Source organism: Eutrema salsugineum, unplaced genomic scaffold, assembly GCF_000478725.1.
Source record: "Eutrema salsugineum unplaced genomic scaffold, Eutsalg1_0 scaffold_8, whole genome shotgun sequence".
NCBI lineage: Eukaryota > Viridiplantae > Streptophyta > Magnoliopsida > Brassicales > Brassicaceae > Eutrema > Eutrema salsugineum.
The window spans coordinates 6,982,233-7,005,175 of NW_006256414.1; the positions used below are offsets into that span (position 1 = coordinate 6,982,233).

The 22,943-nt window shown below is 34.8% G+C and overlaps 1 protein-coding gene, 1 long non-coding RNA gene and 1 pseudogene across 3 annotated transcripts; 2 read left to right on the forward strand and 1 right to left on the reverse strand.

Annotated features, from left to right (window-relative positions):
• Positions 1-703: 703 nt before the first annotated feature.
• On the reverse strand, positions 704-4,715 carry LOC112088253 (annotated as a pseudogene).
• A 1,567-nt stretch (positions 4,716-6,282) lies between these two features.
• Positions 6,283-10,786, forward strand: LOC18009862 (bromodomain-containing protein 3). Of its 2 annotated transcripts, none has more exons than XM_024149617.1 (8): positions 6,283-6,331; positions 6,907-7,589; positions 7,706-7,783; positions 8,511-8,745; positions 9,252-9,333; positions 9,672-9,768; positions 9,938-10,348; positions 10,427-10,786. In XM_024149617.1, the coding sequence occupies exons 2-8, from the start codon at positions 6,930-6,932 to the stop codon at positions 10,634-10,636; spliced, it is 1,773 nt and encodes a 590-aa protein (XP_024005385.1). In that variant the 5' UTR covers positions 6,283-6,331; positions 6,907-6,929; the 3' UTR covers positions 10,637-10,786. The 2 variants fall into 2 exon arrangements, with proteins under 2 accessions (XP_024005385.1, XP_006392350.1); XM_006392288.2 differs by having other exon boundaries at positions 9,255-9,333.
• A 2,752-nt stretch (positions 10,787-13,538) lies between these two features.
• LOC18009943 lies at positions 13,539-15,490 on the forward strand. Its single transcript, XR_002896557.1, has 5 exons — positions 13,539-13,669; positions 13,874-13,993; positions 14,468-14,703; positions 14,817-14,894; positions 15,109-15,490. It is a non-coding gene; the product is annotated as an uncharacterized LOC18009943 (long non-coding RNA).
• The last annotated feature ends 7,453 nt before the right edge of the window (positions 15,491-22,943 follow it).

A 22,943-nucleotide genomic window follows, 5' to 3' on the forward strand; every position in this document is an offset into this window, starting at 1 on the left:
TTCACGTTATTCAAACGATAACTGGGTGCCATTATTGGCTCATTTAGTAAGTCAAAGTCCTAAAATATTTCATTTAGATCGTGGCTAGAATAGACTACAGTAATTAAATATCAATCACAATTTTTTTTCTTTTTGAAAGAATGGTAATTTTATTCATCCTTTTACAATGAATGATTCTTTTGTTTGGAAGTTTGAGAAGGAAAAACCTTTAAACAACATGTCAGGTCTTTAGAAATCCATCATTGAGGGGCAAAACATCAACGACACACCCTAAATGCGTCCTCATATCCATGAATCCCTAATACGTGAAGAAGGGATAGAGATACGACTGCAGACGGTTCTTGTTAATAAATCAAATAAGTAGCTGAGGTGAATGTTAGAATAAATGTCTCACATCAAAAGTTAAAGAATATTTGTGGACAATATATAAGTAGGTGACAATCCTCTACTTTTGAGTTAAATTTTGGATGTAAGTTAGCCCATTACTAATATGGTATTAAAGCGCAAGATTCTAATTTTTCAATAGTGGATCACATTCGTGGATGTCCAGTCCCACAAGCATTACGGTTTAGATGTCCAATCTTGAGTGTGAGGAGATGTGGTAGATTAAATCTTCCACATCGAGAGTTAAAAATCTTTTTGGACAATATATAAATATGTGGCAATACTTTACTCTTCTTTTTTTTTTTTACAATCATTCCTATTATAAAGCTTGTGGCAAAAGATTATCCTCTAAGGACAGCCAAGATGGGGCCGCGAGGCTAACATGGGCGAATCGAACTCCTCTTGCTCTTGCGGCTTTAGAAAATTTATCAGCACGGACGTTGAATTTGCGAGAGATGTGAAGAAGCTTGAACGATGGAAAACATGATGCTAAGGATTTAAAGTCTACAAGCTCTGCGGCGAAAGTTGGCCATTCTGTTGGGTTAGCCGTCATAGATAAGAGATCGCCACAGTCCGTATAAAAGATTTAACACTTCAGATGAGAAGATAAGATGCATTGCGTTGCCCAAAACAGTGAGTCCAACTCTGCGTGAAGCGGGGATAAACAGCGGTCTGCACCTTTGAGTCCCACTAATGCAGTGTTGTTGCCAGATGTGACGATCCATCCATGACTGCTGAATGCCGCAGTCGCATCCCATGATCCATCCACATAGCAGCTCAAATAATCTTCAGAGATGAGGTTGGTGCTTGTGGGCACAGCTATAGATTCCTGATCTTCCTTTTCATGAGAATTCACTAATCTCCAAGCCTCTTCCTTAGTCTTAGCATGGTCGAGAATGTCTGAGGGTGATTCATCCATATTTTCAAATATTTTTTTGTTCCTGGTTTTCCATAGAAACCGGATGATCCATGGGAAATAACGGAGATGCTCTTTACTTAATCACGATTCACCATCTCTCCAAAACAGGTAATCAAGGTTACCGAATATGGAGCATCGAGGGAAAATACCGGGGGCAGAGGGGATCGTCGAGAGAACCGAGACTTGTCTGGTCGGGGGGCATTCAAAAAGTATATGGTTAATGGTCTCCTCCTCAGCGCCGCATCTCTGGCAGCTTTTGTCTCGGCCGATATACCACGAGTAATACATTGCCACACGAAGTGTTTAATCTTGCGCATAATTTTTAGTCTCCATACTTGCGCCTTGAGTACAGTAGTACTTGGTCCCTGAACAGGGAGGTCGCAGGTAAGACGAGATAAGGTTCTCGCAGCCCAGTATCCTGACTTGATAGTGTAGTTGCCAGATTTAGTGAAACTCCAGCTGTAACCATTCCTTGAGAAAGCGTGGCTCGGACGTATCCCCAAAATAAGGGTAATCTCCTCGGAAGAGAATAGTTCTTGGAGACGGTCTAGTTTCCATTGTTAAGTCTCGAATTCAATAAGGGAGTTAACATATAGCAGAGGATCTCGATAAGTGTTGAAACCTCTAGGAGGTCTAGCCAGAGCATCGGGGATCCAAGGTTTGGACCAAACGCACGTATCAAAGCTGGACCCTATAGTCTTGCGGATACCAGAAGCAAGCAGGGGTCTAGCTGCCAATATACTACACCATCTGTACGAAGGGCGATTTGAAACACTAACTTCAAGAGGGCTGCAATAATTGAAGTATCTGCCTTTTAAGACATGACAGAGGAGAGAATCCAGATAACGCAAAAGCCTCCATAGTTGTTTAGCTAGTAAAGCTAGGTTAAATTCCTCAAGTTTGTGACAAACGACTTCCCATGTCAACCAGTGAATGCCTCTACTATCGCTCTTAGAGCTCCACCAGAAGTTTGCTATCGCGCTTTTAAGCTTAGAGCAGATAACTTTCGGAAGAAGAAAGCACGACATTACATATGTCGGAATTGCTTGTGCTTGGGATTTAATTATGATTTATTTGCCTCATTTGGATAGGAATTTGGAGAACCAAGAGTTAACTTGGTTATGCAGTCTATTGCGAACAAACGCAAACACCTGAGCTTTGGAGCCTTGGATTTTTTCTGGTAAACCCCAGTGGGACCCCATCCCTCCTTCTTGGTGAATGCCGAGGGTATCTTGGATTCCTTGTCGAACAGAGGAAGCCACTTCAGTACCAAACATTATAGATGATTTGGCAAAATTATTCTGCTGTCCCGAGGCCTCACCATACAAGCGGATAATGTCAATAATTTTTTGCTTTGAACAAGATCTGCTTTACAAAAAAACAAGCTATCATCTGCAAAGAAGAGATGAGATATGGGCGTGCTAGCTCTTGCAACACGTATTCCCTGGATCTTGTCATTTACTTCTGCACTGCAGAGTTGGGAGATTAGAGCTTCGGTGCAGAAAATAAAAAGGTACGGGGAAATGAGGTCTCCTTGTCTGATTCCCCGAGAAAGTTTAATGCATCCTCTCGGTTCACCATTGATAAGCACTTTACACTTCACCGAGCTAACACAGTACATGACCCAAGCAATCCAGCGGGGGGCAAAACCCATCTTTTCCATCAAGGCTTTGAGGAAAGACCACTCCACCCTATCATATGCCTTACTCATATCTGTCTTTATTGCCATAAACTTCTTTTGGCAAGCTGAATTAGATCGTAGCGCATGAAAGTTTTCTTGTGCAATAAGAATATTATATGTTATTAATCTTCCAGCCACAAAAGCCGATTGTGTCTCAGAGATTAGTTCTGGAAGAAATCTCTTTAAGCGTAAACTTAAGACTTTAGAGATGATCTTGTAACCTACGTTACATAAGCTTATAGGTCTAAATCCCGTCATCTCTCGAGGCTTATCTCCTTACGGGATGAGGCAGATATTAGTCTCATTGAGCCGATCATCAAATGAACTGGACTGTTCAAACTATCTAATCATTAGGAGGAGATCAGCCTTAATTGTCTCCCAAAACTTCTGGAAAAAGAGGGCGGTAAGACCATCAGGTCCGGGGCCTTTCCAGGGTTTAGGGAGAACAAAGTCCGTCTAACTTCTTCCTCTGAGACCTCCTTAGTTAGGCTTGCATTCATCTCCTCAGTAACTTTTACCGGAATATCTTGGACAACAGGGGTGGGATCAACCACATTAGAAGATGTGAATAGCGACTCAAAATAGTCAACAGCAATGGTTTTGACTCCCTTCTCATTATTCACCTAATCCCCTAATGGGCTAAGGAGGCCCATAATCCTATTACGATCCCTCTTTTCTTTAGTTGTAGCATGAAAAAATTTGGTGTTTTTGTCCCCTTCTTTAAGCCAAGTTGTTCTACTCTTTTGTTGCCAATATCGCTCTTCCTCATGGTAAGCTTCACAAAGAAGGCACTTCAAAGCAAAAAGCTCCTCCATGGAAATTCCTTCATCTTCTACTGCTTTGTCTACCTCATATTGGAGCTGCTTAATGAGCTTCTGCGAGTTTGAGGTGATCCTTTTTTTCCAGACAGAGATAGCTTGTCGACAGCGTCTGATGCGACAAACAAAGTTTCCGTGGGAGCGAAGCAAGGGTCCTCAAGGCTGGGTTTGCCTATCCACCTTTTGTCAAACATAAAACTCTTGTAATGTCGCATGGGGGCATTTCTGATGGATGCTACTATAGACCTATGGTCAGACCCCCACATTTTGAGATACTCCACACAAGTGTGGGAGAAAATATTGTGCCAATCCTCATTACCTAAGGCCCTATCTAGTCGACATTTGATTACTCCATTTCTTCTACGGCCAATCCATGATAGGGGTTGCCTTGGTATGGAATTTCTATCATTATGCAATTTTGGATCATCGTCCTAAACGGAAGAAAAGTTGCCTCAGACCGTTTCTTGCCCCCACACTTTTCATGGTTGCCTGTGATCTTGTTAAGGTCTCCGATAATGAGCCAAGGATCATTACGGGAAATACTGATACAGGTAAATCTTTCCCAAACATACTCACGGTTTTTAACAACAAGATCACCATAAACAAAAGATATGAAAACTCTATTGCCATCGATAATAGTTTCAATGTCAATTAGGCGATCATCCAAATGAAAAACTTTAACCGGAAAGTCCTTAGAATAAAAAAGAGCAAGGCATACACTGTTCCCTATTGGGTCGACAGTGTGAAGGCAATCAAATCCTAGAGAAACTTGCAAATTATGCAGAAACATACGATTGTTTTTGGTCTCAGATAAAAACATAAATCCTGGAGAGTACTTATGATATAACTCTTCCAGTCGGTGAGAAGTTAACTCATCTCCCACCCCTTGACAATTCCACGAAAGAATCTTCATTTGGGTGGCTTGGGAGGAGCATGGTCCTCCAAACCATTGGTCTTCTTGCTGTGCTTCACGATCTTGCCTTTTGGTGGTGCTGTGGGTTCAGCTGCGGGACGAGGGACAGATCTTGGAGCGGTCCTGTGAATTGGATCGGAGCGACCTCCAGGGACAGGGATTGCAGAGTTAGCTGCAGAGCTATGGCGCTTCTTCGGAGAGGTCTTGTTTTGATATGGTTTGAGCTTTTTAGAAGCTGATGTAATCACAATGGGGCTCCGCGGAGTGGTCTTCTTCTTCCGAGCCATAGACTGATCAGGAGACCTCACCGTTTTTGCTAGTAGGGGACTGAGAAGCAGCTGATACCACAACAGAGCTTTTAGAGATCGGGATCGCAACGTCAGAAATCGTACGCTCTAAACTCTCCACTATCTTTTCTGCAGCGAATCTTCACCCAGAAGATCATCCTCCACGCCGTCAGCTTGGTCCTCTCAATCAGTGGGAACTAGTTCAGCTCCGAGAATGCTTCCACCATCATCTGTTTCCGGAAGCGGAGCTAAGGGTGCCTTAAATGGCTTATCTTCATTGGGAATTGCCTCGCCAAATTGCGGAAAGTGCACCACACCAAATCCAGAACCCATCTCGAGAAGCTTAGGGGAAGACTCAAAATCTCCAGCATCACTATTGGCATTATCCTCATCCTCCTTGGTGATCGCTTTTCCTTTGTGTTTGTCATTTGGGTCTGAATTTTGCACCGATGGGGGTGGGGTGGAAGATGGTTCAACAATATGAATGCTCGAGTAGTGACGGGCGGGAGGGCGGGAGGGCGGGGAGGGGAGGGGGATGTAAGAAAGCCGTACAACTAGGGCGAACTTGTTCTGAACATAGTCTGTGGCAATATTCCACTCTTGAGCTAGCTTTTGGGTGTGAGTTAGGTCCATTACTAATAGTAAAGAAATATGATCTTCATGACACATTCTTTCCTTCTATACGCTGTGAAGAGAGGTTTGAAAAGCTTATCTCATATTTTTTCTGATCATATGAAAAAAATTAGTTGTGTCAAAAGATATATAGTTACAATGATAGTTTTTTTTTTTTTTAAGATTTCAAATATCATGAATTAGAAGTCATTTACAGGTTATTGAGATAATTAGTTTGGTGGAACCTTTTGTAGGACACTACAAATCTTGGTCTTATGTGTTTTAGTTTCTTGGTTCCTTGTAATTGTTTCAGCTTTTAAGCTTTTTTAGTCTTAGGTATTGTAGGAATCTCTCGTAGCTGTTGTGCTTAATCGTCGATATCTTAACTATGAAGCGTAAAAGCGTAGCGGTTGATCCACCTTCGTTTACCGGGAGTGGCGCGATTAACCTATTGCTAGTGTAGATCTTGTTTCATCACTGTGGTGAAACATAGTTTAATACTTTAGGGTAGGCTCTTATAAAAATAATAATATGGTGGCTTTCATGGACGTTTACAGGCCCTTTGTAAACCCATTAGATAAAACGACGACGTGACCAGTAAATCTGCATAAAAGTATAAGTCTCAAAAAGCACCGTTTCGTCACGGTCTAATAAGCGACGTTCGACGAGTTTGTTGTGTAACTCGAAAGCTCGGTCTCGGTCTAATAAGCTTGTTTGGTAAAATCCTCTTTTCCCTCCAACTTTTCATTCTAATTTTTTGAATTTCCCTCATTATCTTGTTCCTCTCGTTCTTCTTGACCGATGATTTTTCGTTTTTTTGGGTTGGATTTAGGGTTTCCGTTTTCTGGTAGATTCTCTCTTCTTGTTCCTCCTTTTGTTTGGAGAATTTCAGGTTGTTTTGATTGATTTGAATAAGCCAAGATTGTGAATTTATCTACAAACAATTTGATTTCTTGATGGGTTTCTTCAGATTCCAATTTGTCATATCAATCGATAGGATTCTCTGTACTAACTGAAACATCTGTAATTAACTCTTGCGTGTTTGGTTTTCTTGAGCTCCTTTTGGTAATTGTAAAATCTTTTAGCTTCTTGATATGAATAAGCCAAGATTGTGAATTTGTTTGTAAAACAATTTGATTTCTTGATGGGCTTTTCTTCAGATTCCAATTTTGTCATATGATTCGATAGGATTCTCTGCACGAATCGAAGCATCTGTTATTAACTCATCCGTGTTTGGCTTTTTTAGCTCCGTTTGGTGATTGTAAGAGTTTTAAGCCTTTTGGTTTGTGCAGGAGCCTGTTTGTGTATTAAGACAATGAAGCGTAAAAGAGGACACAAGAAAGGCAAGAAGTCTAAAAAGCCCAAGCCTTTCACTGAGTCAACAGAGAACCAAACCTCCGAGAATAGTGAACATGAGTCCAAAATGGAGGTTGATGCACCTTCTTCTACCGGGAGCGGCGATTCACCTGTTGCTAGTGTAGATCCCGTTGCATCAGACACGGCGGCTAAGTCGGTGGGACGTGTTAAGGTCAAACTAAAGGCCTCGAAAGCACCGGAACCAGATGTTTCACCGCGTACTACTGATATCGATAAGAGCAGTCCTCAAGCTGAGCCAGAGAAACCCGTCGTGGCTGTGGAGAAGAAAGAGGACCCGGTTCCTCGTTTGCCTGACAGAAAACCGGTGTTTTTGAATGTTTACAGGAAAACAAAAGGTATAAAGATTAAGCCTTCGAAGGTGGTTGATGGGTCTAGTTCAGTTACTGAGAAGAGTGCTGATACCGTCAAGGCCCAGGACGCAAATATAGTTCAACAAAAGGATGCAGATGTACTTCCAAAGGATACACAAATGCCTGATGAGAGCTCTGAAATCAAGAAGGTAGAACCAGAAATTGCGGCAGTTTCTTCTCAGAACGAGGAGAAGAAGACCGATCAAGTATCACGATACAATAAGCAAGAACTGGAAGATTCTCTTACAGTATGCTCAGATTATTATCTCACCTTCATTGTTGCTCTCTTTTGATTGTATATACAGTTGATCTTGAATATTACACCTAATGCACCTTCTTTGTCTTGGTGTCATATTTGCTCTAGGTGATCAAGAAGATTATGAAGATGGAAGCTGCTGATCCGTTTAATGTTCCCGTTAACCCAGAAGCTCTTGGAATTCCTGTAAGTGTGGATATTTAGCTTCGTGTTCATTGGTATAAAGGCACCATTTTGGGAGGTGTTGCTAAATTTTAACCTTGGCTTGTGAACTTGTGAAAGCTCAACTACTTATAGGTACATGTGTTACGTTTGGCATATCTCCAGTTACATGGTTATGTTAATCGTCCTAGGCTCAAAGCTCCTTATGGTTTTGCAGCCTAAATACTTTTCTCGTGAAAATCATTTTTGATCTCAGTTGACAGGAACTAGAAATGCTCTAGTAGATTCAGTAGTCCTACTATTTAGCTCAATGCAGGGGTCCAGTCTTTCTCTTTCGATATGTGAACAAGGGAAGGAACTTCTTTATTTGCGTTAGCTGAACCAGATTGGCTGTATCTATTCGGCTTAATAGTTAATATACAGAGATTATTCTCTGTCCTTGAGGAATAACCTTGGCTTATGGTTATTACAAAATTTATTTATCAGCTCTTATAGAATTGCATTTGTTTCCAAATATAAAAGTAGACGCCTACGTCGTCTCATGAACTAACTATGAATTCCTTGACTTGTCATCGTGGTACTCAGACTCTTAACAAAGATGGCTAATGAATAGTAGTGTGCCTTCGCTTTCACTGGATAGTGAAATTGCTTCTATACGTATCCCATCTCGAGCATCTTTGCGTCTCGTCTTTGCTTCTTGTTTCAGCATTGATGTCTGACACGTGTAAATGTTTTCTGTTTATGTAATTAGGACTATTTCGATATCATCAAGACACCTATGGATTTTGGAACAATATGCAGTAATTTCGAAAAAGGCAACATATATATGAATTCTGAGGATGTTTACAAGGATGTCCAATACATTTGGAATAACTGTTCCAAGTACAATAAGAAAGGTGATTATATCGTGGACCTTATGAAGCGAGTGAAGAAAAATTTCATGAAGTACTGGACTGCTGCGGGATTGTATACTGAGCAATCTGCTGGTATTGTTAACATTTTCTTCTCCAGCATTGTTAAATTGTTAGCTACAGTTCTCTCTATACATAGTTACGTTTCTGGTTCCCTTTATGCTTATTATGTGGACATTGTGAACATATTTTGAAGCGTCTGCTTCTGACAAGGGTCATTGCTTATTCTAGCTAATGAAATTTCATTGTTGAAATGCATGTAACCCATTTTAGTAATAAATGGAGAAGCAGAGCTGTTATTAGATTGATGAGTTAATCCTGAATGCAGTTGCATATAAGCATTTGGTTACTGCCTTACATCTAGTTTGCATTGCTTTAGTTCAAATTCTCTTATGAAAGTAAAAACGAAGAGATGCATAAAGCAATATGTAGGAAGGTGCATGCGAAAGGAAGTTATAAGGAGAAATGTCAACTGCGGATAGTGTTAACAATACACGACTTGCATTGTATCAACTAGCTATGCATTTTGGCCAAAGTGATTGTGCCTAGAATTTAACTTATTTGGTTTCTTCGGTTTATAGCAGAGAATGCTCAACCAGAGGATGGTGGGAAGGCTTCCACCAAAGGTAGTCAAACAAAACAGAAGAGCCACAAACGTCATGGGTATGCCGTTGAAACTTTTTGTTCTCTATGATACATGGGAACTCATATTCTAATATGTTCTACTTTGTGTCCAATTTTATCCTGAGTTTGATTTCAACGTTTCATAAAGCTTCTAGATTTTATAGGGAAGAGGTTATCTTTTACAAGGTCTTTTAAACCATTGCCAATCTTAGTCAACATTGTAGCTAAATTTGGTTTTCTCTTTGCCAAATTGTATTCTGTAGCCCAGTTCATACATCTTGCATTTCTTTTTAAATTGATAGTTACTACGGAGCTTGTGCCCCTTAAAATTGGGACTGGGATCAGTTTTCATTTGATAGTCATCATTTCGTTTGCAGAAGGCACCATAAGAGTGATTGTATGTGCGCGATATGTATCTTGAAGCGACGTAAAAGAGAACGTCAAGGTTCTCAAGGACATTCTGAAGCACAAGAGGTTAGTAATGTGTTTTGTTTACATGACGTCTAGGGTTTAGTCATCATGTGTTTATGCAAACAAGATAACCCACAAACAACCCAAGTTTTGGCCTCAGTTGGCTGCAGTGTAAAGCGAGTCAGTAAACTTTGTAATAAGTATTAATCTTAATATATTTCTCTCTTTTAAGGAGTCTTCACCTGTGGGAAGTCCATCTGTGGATAATTCGTCAATAAACATGGGTGAGGAGCAGGACATTGATGTTGATGTTGAAAACAAAACTGGACAAGGAAAATCAGAAATTGTGGAACTAGACAGTCCGGTGGCAAAAAGACAAAGAGTTAGTGAAAATAAACAAGAGGTGGAGGAAGAAGAAGAAGGTAAAGAGGAAGAGGAAAACCTTGAAGTGGAGAGTGAAAATAAAACCGAAGTTAATGTCGAGGGCAAGGCCCAATCGGTTGATAGATCAATGGAAGAGACTGGCGATGAGCCTGTGACTAGTGCTGCAGAGAAATTGGTTGTTTTAGCTGCTTCCGTTGAAGGTCCAGAATCGGCTCAGAATGAGGAGGAAGAGAAGGAAAAACGACTCCGAGAGCAAAAGGTATTTTTCTTTGCTTTGTGATGTTTTGATTAAGCAGCAATCAGTATTGAGTTTAGTTGTGTTATTCCGTTATTTCAGGAGCTGCAGGAGTTGGAGCGTCAACAATGGAGAGCTAAGATGCATGAGAAGTTCCAAGTCAGAAATCCGAAGCTTCTAAGTTTCTGTGAAACTATCTTTCCTAACAACAACCAGAGTTCTGTCTGGAACGGACCTCACTCGCTTTTTAAACGTGGAGGAGGTTCAAGTCGTAGTAGTTCCTTACACAAAGCAGTTGAGGCATTGATGTAGTAAGGACTCAAAATGTAACATAAGTACTTAGCCAATCATCATATGATTGTTGTCACTGAAAGCATAAAATCAACTTGTTCATGATTTTTTAAGACAATTGAATTCTTTAATCACATAATGACTACCGTGAAATGATCAGACAACAAGAATAAGGGGATAAAGATTCCGTTTTTTCAAAAACTTTAGTTTAATAACACTGAAAAGTTTACTTATTTATTTCATCCAAGGCTAAAATCTTTTATTTTAGGTGATGATTTGATTGGTAGTTTATTACCGTAGTGGTCCTCCACTTGGCATCCAAAAATGGCTGCTTCTATAATGGTTTGGAGCTACAAATCGACCAAAAGTAGCTCAAATTTTATTTACTTATCACACCATTTCATAAGCAAACATTCTCTACACAAATTTTTGCAGTAAACCGTGATCCCAATCATTTATTACAGTTAACCAAGTAGGCTAGTAAGAGGCAAAGAAGGTTTGGTGCATAGCCTGTGCTTCACATTTTGCTCATATTTGTATTTTTTATTGCTTGTGCTGTACATTCTTTTAGTTTGACTTGAAATTAGAAATCCTATCTTCTTTCAACATCATGTTTCATACATACATCGATCCATCTTGATCTTATTTGTCATGTCAGTATCACCAAGAAGATATGATATTATTTCACTATATATATATATAATGCATATATATGAGTTTCAAAAAAAATATTATACCATCTTAGCCTCAAATTCATAAAATATAATAGGTAAATTTATGAGAAATTCTACGTATGTGTGATTGTTAAACATGTTTTGAATATGTATGTTCTTTCATGCATTAATTGCATTTTTGATGAGTAAATTGACTTAAGACCACAAACTCAAGTTGAAACATATAATGGCCAGCTATGATATAAATTAGGTTTTGAGTGGATGTATATCTTTATATGTTTGCACCATCGGCTAGGATTAAGTTTTGAGTGGATGTATGTTTTCTTTTCCAACCAAAGCAAAAAGAGAATTTTGAGCCAATTTCTCTAAGAGGGAGTAGTTTCCAAACTCCTGAGGCATAATATGTCTGTTCCTATACAGGCTCCCCATGCCTTCGTTACACCCAAAATACACATTTGTATCACTTCAAACCCACCATCATCTAATACTTTTGGAAATGTGTTTTGAATTAAAACTTTATATGTATATGCATATTCCAGTTGTATAAGAATAAGTAAATCTTGGATTCCATTCCATTGGTTCACACTCAGGATAAGTTATCAAATATTCCAACCATTATTTTGGATGTATGTGGTAAAAAGAAAAATATGGGAACAAGGAACTATTGGGTCGATGTTAAGGTAAGTGGTGAGAGGCAAAGGTTTTGTTATCAAAACAATTTGTACTATACATGTACAACAAGAAAACAAACGGTTTATTTTTTTTTTTCAAACAGTTTATTTTTGCCTTTGTCAGAGGGGAGGAATTGGAGAACAAAATAAACTGAATGCAACTCGTTGATCACGGTCTTGTGAGTCAATAGCCCTTACTGATAAATACATTTTTAATCATATTATTAAAGGAAAATAAAAATAACTGTGTTTTATTGTTAGCTATGTGTTTTAGTCCGGGGCAAAGCCAGAGTTTATTTTGAGTGGATGCAAAATATAAAATATTATTGAAGCGGGAAAAGAACTGAACCATGGTCCATAAGTAATAGTGGGTGCAACATAACAAAATAATCATACCAAACAAAAAAACATAGCCGAATAAGCCGTTTCATCCTAATAAATCAATGTAAAACCTTTAAATTTTAATGCAACCCACTCCTTTATAGCTAGATTCGCCTCTGGTTTTAGTCACACTATATATATAGTGTGACGTTGTAGCAAAATGGAAAAAATAAATGGATGTTGTTAACCAAGACGGCTAACGTCTGCCTAACGAAGTAACGATATTTATAATAATGTCAATATAGCCATATTCATATTTACCACAGGTAATAAGGTGATGATAGCATGCACGATATTATGTCAAAATTTCAAATCTGAAAACTATTCAGATACATATTTAATAGCAACAATTATTCTCTTTTTTTATCCCTGAATTTTCCTTGCTTTATTCCATCTTCCCCAATGGGGCATCGTTTATAACATACAATTTGCTGAACTGAAGAACAACAATTATTCATTATTCTTAACTTACGTAAGTAATCTAAAAATGTTATTATAGTAGTTGAATGACCAAACTAAAGGTGGTGTTTTAGACCTTAAAAGAATGAATGGTTCTCTTTGTTGTTTCTTTCTCATAACACGAAGGACCCATCTTCAATAATTATGATTCTTAATATATAGTATTATTTCATTTTAGGGGTTTTTGTTAAAAATAACCTAAAACTTGATTTTGAATATAAAAGTAGACTCCTGAAAAAATATTTGGCAGAAATAACTTAAAGAGGTAGTGAAAAGACCATTTAATCATGTATGACTAAACAAAAAACGGACATCCTAATTACCGTTTACACCCTAACGAAATCTACTAAAAAAAGAAAGAAATCTAATAGTAGACTTCGTTTATCGAAATGAAGTCTACTAAGTAATTAAATCAGGAAATTTAATTTTAAAATTTAGAAAAAATTATTTTGATATCAAAATTACATTCATAAATTCTGTAATTGTAATCCAAATGTACATAAATTATTTTTTCATATTGATAAATGGAAATTTATGTTTTTATATTAAGAAGAAGAAAATCTATTATTTAAGTTTTAAAATTTGTAGACTTCTATATTGAAGTCTGCTAAACCGAATAAATTAACTTAACCAAAATTTAAATCGAAATTAAACCAAAATTGAACCAAAAATAGCTATTTTAACCAAAAATTTTATCATACTATATAAACCAACGAATTCTAATAAAACCCTAATTTTATCCAAAAAAAACTCTCTAACACGGCGCTTTCCTCTGGCCTCCATCCCCTTTCTCACCATTGTTTTCAAAGCTCAGAGATCTGGTGTCTGGTGACTCCAGCAAGACCACCACCGCTGTTTTCGCCGCTCAGGTAATATAAAAAATCATTCTTTGAATCTCTTTTTCTTTGCATTTATAAAACTTTACTCTAATAGTATAAAATGATTCAAAAAAAACATCTATCTGTTTGTTTGGCGATGTATTAAAAATCAAATTGAAATTAAGATTCTCTGAAATTGGGTTTGTAGTTGATTTGAGCTGATACATGAGGTTACCAATTTTAAATGATTGTCAGCGACTTGGAAGAACGGCAGCTCAAACCGGTGCACTTCTGGCAGATGATTACGTCCGACCAAAACCTCGTCAAGCCTTGCAGTTTCCATGGAAACAAAAGTCCCTTTCTCAACCCGAACAGGTAACACTAGGCTCCGTATGGTTCCTCTGTTTTCTTATCTTCTTCTGTGTCTCGGGTTCTTCTGATTTGATCCATTTCCGTAAAACCCATGCTTATTTTGTTCTGATCTTCGTCTATTCTCTTTACTGCATGTGGGTCTCAGTTTGTTTTCTCCGCAAAATCCGATTTTGGGTTAATACTTACTCCAGAGATAATCCCATTTGCTTGTGTCCTGCTTATTCATGAAATCCTTTTTTAATCTTTACTACTCTGTGACTTATACTTCGACGAAAATGCCTTTTCCTAATGGATTTCTTACTACACTTGAGAGGGATTTTTATATCGGCTGTTTCAATCTGAAGAAAAAAAATTTGATGTTTGAGAGAAAATTACAGATATGTAGCGCATGATACAATTGATGTTGAACATCATTAGCTCTGTTTTCAAATCAGTTTTGGTCATAATTCTTACACTGAGAAAGATTCATACTTGCAGGTTCATATCTCATTGGGTGGAGATAAACACATGCGAGTGAGTTGGGTTACTAGCGACAAATCGTCTCCTTCCATTGCGTTTTTCTGAATCAACACCAAATTGATCAAACCCTTCGTCAAAATCAAAACTTGGGTTCTGGGTTTTTGCTTTTTCCCTGACTTTGTACTTCCCCGAGAAGATGGTTCAGTATCAGAGATTAATCATCCACCATGGAAGAAAAGAAGAGAGGTTTAGAGGTATGATTATCATCTCTCTCTCTCTCTCACACAACTATCTTCGTCTTTTTTTTGCTTTTTTGAGTTTGTATTTCTATTTTATCAATCATCCTTCTCTTTTTCCTCTTCCGCAGATTCGTTTAGCAGAGAAAGCGAAGCTCTTAGTCCTTACGAGCCATCCACTGCACCTCTCTGCTCAGATAACTCCACTGGTTAGTATTTTAGGTTCTTTTCCAAATTCAATCCGAAATTGTTTGTTTACGAATAGCCAGAAACAGTTTCTCCTTTTCTTTTGTTAAAAGAATCAAGAAACAGAACAGCTCTTTTTCTGTTGTCTTAATTTAGAAACTAGAAACTAAAACTTTGTGTAATCTATGAAAAACTTCCACAAACTTACGGTTACCGATTTTTCAAATCTGTGTGTAGGAACCATTTGCTGTGACAGAACCGGATTGAGATTCGACATCTGTGTAATGAAAGGCGATGTTCGAACAAACTCTGCTTATTCGTCAGTATTCCTCTTCACATCCACCAAGAACAACACCAGAAAATGGGAGACTAGTGTGATTGTTTTTCATTCTAATTGATGTTTTTGGTTTGGAAAATTTTGGGAGGCTTATGTAATGTGAATTTGAGATCTATTTTGTAATCTACTCATTTTTTTTTTCATTTTGTAATTATAGAAAAGGAGAAGTTGTGTCTCATTTTTTTTTTATTTTGTGAGGTTTATATCATCTTAATTTTGTGGTCATCAATTATAATGATCATGAACTCGATTTGTATATATGGTGATATACTATTTTATACAGATGTCTTGTTTTTCTTGTTATTGTCATTAAGCAGAAGATAACAATGTACCAGAGATTCCAAAAGAACCTTTGAATCAAAACAATATTAAAAAATTCTGGGTTTAGGACCTCGTGTTTTTTTTTGGGATAATGATCATCAAGTGTAATGGTATCTATTGGTCATCATTTGTAATGAGCATAAATGTATTGGTCATGTTATGTATTTTTATCACCTAAGACAACACATTATATCTAAAGCCACAAAAAGAACATTAGTAGACTATACGACGAAGTCTATTTTGATAAACTAAGTACGTAAAAAATCGAAACTTCTGATTCAACAATAAATATCCAATGAAATGAAATAAAATTCACTGGGTAGTTCAATCACTTACTAAAAAGCAATTCTAAACCAAAAAATTTGAAAAATAGTTTATAAATTTGCTTAAAACGCGTTTTAAAAAAAACGTCAAAAGTAGACTTCTAAAGCAGACTTCGAATATAGACTGGAGGAGAAGTCTACTTTGATAAGATAAGTACCTAAAAAATCGAAACTTGTGATTCAACAATAAATATCCAATGAAATGAAATAAAATTCAATGGTTAGTTCAATCACTTACTAAGAAACAATTCTAAACCAAAATTTTTGAAAAATAGTTTATAAATTTGCTTAAACGCGTTTTAAAAAAAACGTCAAAAAGTAGACTTCTAAAGCAGACTTCAAATGTAAGTCTACTTTTTCATTGAGAAGTCTACTAATGAAGTCTACTAAAAAAATGTCATTTTTGCAATTGACCAATCTGTTGACTTTTTGGGTAGTAGACTTCAGGAGTAGACTTCAATCAAAAAATGTTACTTTAGCATTTGACTGATGCATTGACTAACAAAGTAGATTTCTATTGTAGACTTCATATAAGAGTAGACTTCTCTGACAGTCTACTTTTCAAGTCTACTTTTTAAATAGAAGTCTACAGAACAAAATAGGTTATTTTTGCAATTGATTTTTTTGAGTAGACTTCACAATGAAGTCTACTCAAAAAAGGATTCCTTCTAAGTTTGACCGAACAAAATAAGTAGACTTCACAAAGAAGTCTACAAACTGTAGACTTCTTTGAGAAGTCTTTGTAGACTTCTTTGAGAAGTCTACTGAAGTTTTTTGGGATTTTTTAAATTTTTTAATTTTTGAAAAACAGAAGTCAAACACTAAAATGACCTATATGTTTTTGGTCAAACTACAAAAGTAACTTTAAAGTAGACTTCGTATGCAGACGTAAGCAGTAGACTTCATACGGAAGTCTAAATCAAAAAGTCAAAATACGGTCAACTACAAAAATAATCTCTTTTCTTTAGTAGACTTCTTGAGCCTTCAAACGAAGTCTACTAAGTTTTTTTTGTTTTCAAAGGATATCGAGTAGACTTCTCGTGAAGTTTAACGAAGTCTACTTTTAAAAAGTCAATTGCAAAAATAACCTTATGTTGACTAGTAGACTTCAGTATACTTCACGAGAAGTCTACTTTCGCGATATGAAAACTGAAATATGGAGAAATTGAAGTGCGACGATTACCTTTTACAAAATTGAGCTCGGCTACAGTTCTTTTAAGCACCCAGAACTCAGAATATCACCAAAAATAAGCAATCCAGATGTTAAATAACCAGAAATCACCGAAAATACATGACTTTTGGCATTGTAACTTAGCCCAGATGTTTTGGAGAAGAAATTATGAAAGAATGAGGAAGGTTATGAGTGAATGAGCTTAAATATTTACTTATTACAGCTTTAAAATTGGTTGAGAAGCATTTATTCCATTTTCATGGTTGTTCATGGTGGTTGAAGAAATTGAAGAAGATGACATTCTCGTAATTAAAAGGTATTTAGAAGGTCCAAGGAGACTTTAGCCAAATTTTAAAAAAAAATCGAAATAATAGATGTATAATGGCATTTTCGTTAATAATTTAAGTGGGAATGATAAAATTGTGAGAAAATAGCAAAAGTTGGAGAGAAAAAAAAAAGAGGTTAGTTTGGTGTTTGATTTTGAAATATGGGTTAAATGTGAAACTCTTCCCTTCATTTTATTCTATTTGTTTGTTTCTCTATCATGGACAGAAAAACGACAAAGCTATACCCACTAATTAAAGGGCATGAAATATCAAAGCCGTTTTTGAAAAAGAAATCACAAACATATTTGGCAAATATTTAATTTTGCAGCCATATGGGGCAAAATATTATTTATTATATATTATAAAGTGGGTATAAAAAGATAAGGGAGAGCATAATATAGCTTTGTCTTTACATTTTGTTATGTTCCCCAAAATTTTACCGACGCATCTTCACAATACCTTACGCCAAGACTACCTATATAAGTTGTAGGACAATGGCTGGTCTGAAATTAGTGTTGTTATACGCTTGTAGGCTGCACCATTTATGAGTATTGCGAATTGTCCTATTCAAACGTTATTTTATCATTCAACAATGAGAATGATATCTTCTACCATCTCGACTCATCAGACAAGAACATCATCCTTCGTTTTTATTCAATCAGAAATCAAGAAGATCATACGATGAAGGACTAAGTTATGATTTGCCACACGCATTTCAGAACATCGACCAAGCTCTGATGAGAGTATTTGCTCTAAAAAAAATTATCTTCTAGAAATTAACTCTCTTATAATTTTCTGCAAAAAAAGTGACAACTGTTGTAAAATAGATTTTTTTGGTTTGAATAAATTTTACATTCAACTAAAAGAAAAATAATATCATCAACAAACAAGTCTTGTCAATGTTTTTGACATTCAATATATATATTTTTATGTTAAACCATTCAATATTGTTGAATTGCTAATTCCTAATACCAATCAAGACTGAATTCTATATTTCATTTTCTGTTCATTTCTACAATGGTAACTTCGAGGTTTTGGTTGCAATTGTGTACATAATAAATAAGAACAATTCTTGGGGGGTGAACCCTTTTATTCACCCCCTTCCCTTTTAACCAATCAAAATAAACCAACTTTTATTTAAATAAAAAACAATTAATTACTAACTCAATTAAATGATTGTGGGACCCATGATTTTAAGAGGAAAATTTTGTGATACCACGATGGATACATGATTTGGGATTTTTTTTTTGTTTAGTAAGTTTCAGTGTTCAAAAAATCGGCCTAGTCGGCGACTAGGCGGCCGCCTAGGCGGCTAGTCGGAGTTAACCGACCTGATTTTCATAAATCAGTGAAGCAAATTCGGTTTAGTAAAAATCGGACCAAGTCGGAGAAAATCGGAAAAATTGGACCAAATCGGTAAAATCGGCTAAATCAGACTAATTATTTTTATCTCTTTTTCAGTCAATTTTTACGGTTTTAGATAGTAAACCAATATCGGTTTACAGAAAAGAAAAAAAAAGATTTGAAACATGGATTAGGGTTAATAACTTCATATAATCATCTTCGTTCCTCTCCACAACTTCACCTTTATAAACTAAAAGAGGCGATAATTATTCTCTATTGCTGAACTCTATGAGTTTGATCTTCTCTTTATCTATCTGTGTATATTATATAACTATATTGTATTCTCTTAATTTGCTTTTTCATCTTTGTTTACTTTGTTTGTGCTCTGTTTCAAGTTTCAACTTTCAATTTTAATGATGAGCCTAGAGGAAATATTGATTCCGACGATGAAAATGATATAGCTATTGATTTTGAATTTGAGTCTGAAAATGAGCAGGTGGTGGATATGGATGTGTTTGAAGAATAAGTTAGATATTCTCTTTGCTTTACATTTTTAAATTTTTTAGATTAAAAATTATTTTAGTTTGGAGAATTTGATGATTTTTAGTTTGATTTCTTTGTTGAACTTTATTCTATAATTTTATTTATTAATTTTTCTTACTTTTTTATTCAAACATAAATTTTGATAAAATAATTTTTAAGAAAAAAATTAAAACTTTTTTTAAAATATGATATATAGATAGAAAATTTATAAAAATTAACAAAAATTTTGCTAACGCCTAGGCTCCGCCTAGTCTCCGACTAATCCGCCTAGGCGCTAGTCTCCTATCACTCGTCTAGCCACCGTCTAGCGATTTTTTTAACATTGGTAAGTTTTATTTTAAATTAATATTTTACTTCTTTTTTTAACCAATCAAAATAAATCAATCTCTTTTCTTCAATGGAAAATAAAATAAATATTAATCCTCAAATAAAAAAAAAACTGAATGTCTAAATCTCAAATAAAAAAATAAACTGAATGTCTAAATCTCAAATAAAAAATAAATTTAATTTTAATGATTTTTTAGTTTCTCCTTTTTGCTTCTTCTCTTTTTTGTTTTTCATTGTCTCTGATATTTCTTTTTTTTATGATGAACCATCATAACTCTTGTCAAATTCCTAACAAAAATAAAGTTTTAAATTATAAAAAAATAACAGATTACTAAAAATATAAATATTTAAAATGACACTAAAAACAGTAATAAACAATAATGTATTTACCTTGAATAATTGTGATAAAAATTGACCATTTTGTAAGTTCGAACTAGTGGTAGCACCAGATAACTGTGTATCGAGAGTAGTAGTTGTATCCTAAATATTTATCAAATTTGTCTAATAATTAATATATAGTTATATTTAGAAAAAACGACGATAAAAAATAATAAATATAATGAAATATTTACTTCGAGCACTTGTGAGAAATATGGTCCACTTTATGAAGTCGAACTGGTGTTAGCACACCAGATAATTGGGTATCGAGAGTACGAGTTGTGTCCTAAAACATTTATCAAAATTATCCAATAATTACTATAATATATATATATATATACAGTAAAACCTCTATAAATTAATACTCGATAAATTAATAATCACTATAAATTAATAAATTTTGCTGGTCCCAAGTCGGGTCAATGTAAAAATCTATCAAATTCGATAAGATAATAAGATAATATGTTTTTTGAAACCCTTATGTAAATTTATGGTCCCAACAAAAACATAAATAATAATGATATAAATTTATGCAAGTATATGTAAATACATTATTCTAAAATATGACTAATATGTTTGTTTTTTACTTAAAGTTGAAATCTCATTAGTTCTCAGTACCTGAAATGATAACTTTTTCTAAAAAATTATATATATATATTATAGTAATTATTGGATAATTTTGATAAATGTTTTAGAACTCGTACTCTCGATACCCAATTATCTGGTGCTAACACCAGTTCGACTTCACAAAGTGGACCATATTTCTCACAAGTGCTCGAAGTAAATATTTCATTAGATTTATTATTTTTTATCATCGTTTTTTCTAAATATAACTATATATTAAATATTAGACAAATTTGATAAATATTTAGGATACAACTACTACTCTCGATACCCAGTTATCTGGTGCTACCACTAGTTCGAACTTACAAAATGATCAATTTTTATCACAATTATTCAAGGTAAATACATTATTGTTTATTATTATTTTTTAGTGTCATTTTAAATATTTATATTTTTAGTAATCTGTTATTTTTTAATAATTTAAAATTTTATATTTGTTAAGAATTTGACAAGAGTTATGATGGTTCATCATAAAAAACAAGAAATATCAGAGACAATGAAAAACAAAAAAGGAGAAGAAGCAAAAAGGAGAAACTAAAAAAGCATTAAAATTAAATTTATTTTTTATTTGAGATTTAGACATTCAGTTTATTTTTTTATTTGAGATTTAGACATTCAGTTTTTTTATTTATTTGAGGATTAACATTTATTTTATTTTTTATTGAAGAAAAGAGATTGACTTATTTTGATTGGTTAAAAAAAGAAGTAAAATATTAATTTAAAATAAAACTTACTAAACAAAAAAAAAATCCCAAATCGTGTATTCATCGTGGTATCACAAAATTTTCCTCTTAAAATTATGGGTCCCATAATCATTTAATTGAGTTAGTAATTAATTGTTTTTTATTTAAATAAAAGAATTGGTTTATTTTGATTGGTTAAAAAGGAACGGGGTGAATAAAAGAGTTCACCCCTAAGGGTGAACCCAAAAAATTGTTCTTAATTAATTGGTTCATCTCGTGTATTTCATTAATATTAGCTTGGCATAAATTATTCAGTGATCACTTTCTAGGTCCATATATGCTGCTCAACTAAGTTTTAAGGAGGCTTCCTAGTGATTCACACATATCGCATCAATTTTCCTCCTTGATAATTCCAAAATCGATAGATAGTTTGATCAAGAATCGAAGAATACTTGATTAACGAAAAGGGCTAGGAGTGATAAAGATTGTTTACAATTTCAGAAGGAAAAAGGAAACAAATACAGTAGAAACTCTATAAATTAATAAAATTTTCTGGTCCCAAGTTGGATCGGTTCAAAATTTAATACAAATCGATAAGATAATAAGATAATAATTTTAACAAAATTCCTATGTAAATATATAGTCCCATTAATACTATAAATTAATAATTATCATAAATAAAATTTAATATAAATATATAAGTAAGATAATCTACTAAAATATGAGTTTAGTGAAAAAAATTTATTCATTTCAAATTTAAAATTTCTTGTAACTCTGTAACTCATTTTTAATTTTAGAAAGAATGTTTTAAAAAGTAAAATCTTTTAAAAAACTCTTTTAAAATTAATAAAAAATAAGAAATATTTTTTATTAAAAATTTATAAATTAATAACTTTATAAATTAATAAAATACTAAAATCCCAACATTATTAATTTATAGAGTTTTTACTGTATGTAATTTTCTAGACTTGGTAGGTAATAGGCTTCTGAAATGAAAAAATAAAGTAATTAAAAGACAATGGTAAACAGAAGCTAAATATAAAAGAAAGTCAAGGAGAAGTGTGAAGTTATCACTTTAAGAAGACAATGAAGGAGATATAGGAACCAAGATTGTCTCCTCGTAACCCTTAGGTACTATTGTCCGAGCGCTTGTGGTCAAGTGGCAGGGGACGGGCTTTGGACGCTACCACGTTTCGGGTTCAATCCTTCTGCTATGTGAAACTAACACACATTTGTTTCGGATATCAAACATGGATATGAGCCTTTGCTTTTTCGACCCATTGAGAGTCTATCCATGGGCTGCACCTCCTCTTGGGGATTAGTCTGTGTCCCTCCATAGGCTTAGGATATCCCAGGTTAAAAAAAAAAATACTATTATCCCACGCGCGCACACACACACTCATGCTAAATGTTCATTTTTTCTCTATTCTTTTATTTTATTTTATTTTCTTCTATTTATACTTTATATATAGTTTCATATATAACGTACACACATGAAACCATATTATCAGCTTTTACAGAGTATGTTCTGTGTTTTCTTCTATCTCTTCTGTTCTACACATTTGAAAGAAAAAAAGAAAAGAAAGAAAACTACAATATTAAGTGAAAATATCTAATCTTTGAATTTCATGTTTAATTCAGGCTTGACCTCTGATTCTGTGTCCACTTACATAACAGCAACGCTGAGATTTGGAG

Bases quoted from the DNA above. Each gene is read 5' to 3' on its own strand.
- LOC18009862 (XM_024149617.1), top strand. From the start codon at position 6,930: ATGAAGCGTAAAAGAGGACACAAGAAAGGCAAGAAGTCTAAAAAGCCC. The intron at 8,746-9,251 runs GTATTGTTAACA...TTCGGTTTATAG, and splicing joins GTATACTGAGCAATCTGCTG to CAGAGAATGCTCAACCAGAG. The intron at 9,769-9,937 runs GTTAGTAATGTG...CTCTCTTTTAAG, and splicing joins GACATTCTGAAGCACAAGAG to GAGTCTTCACCTGTGGGAAG.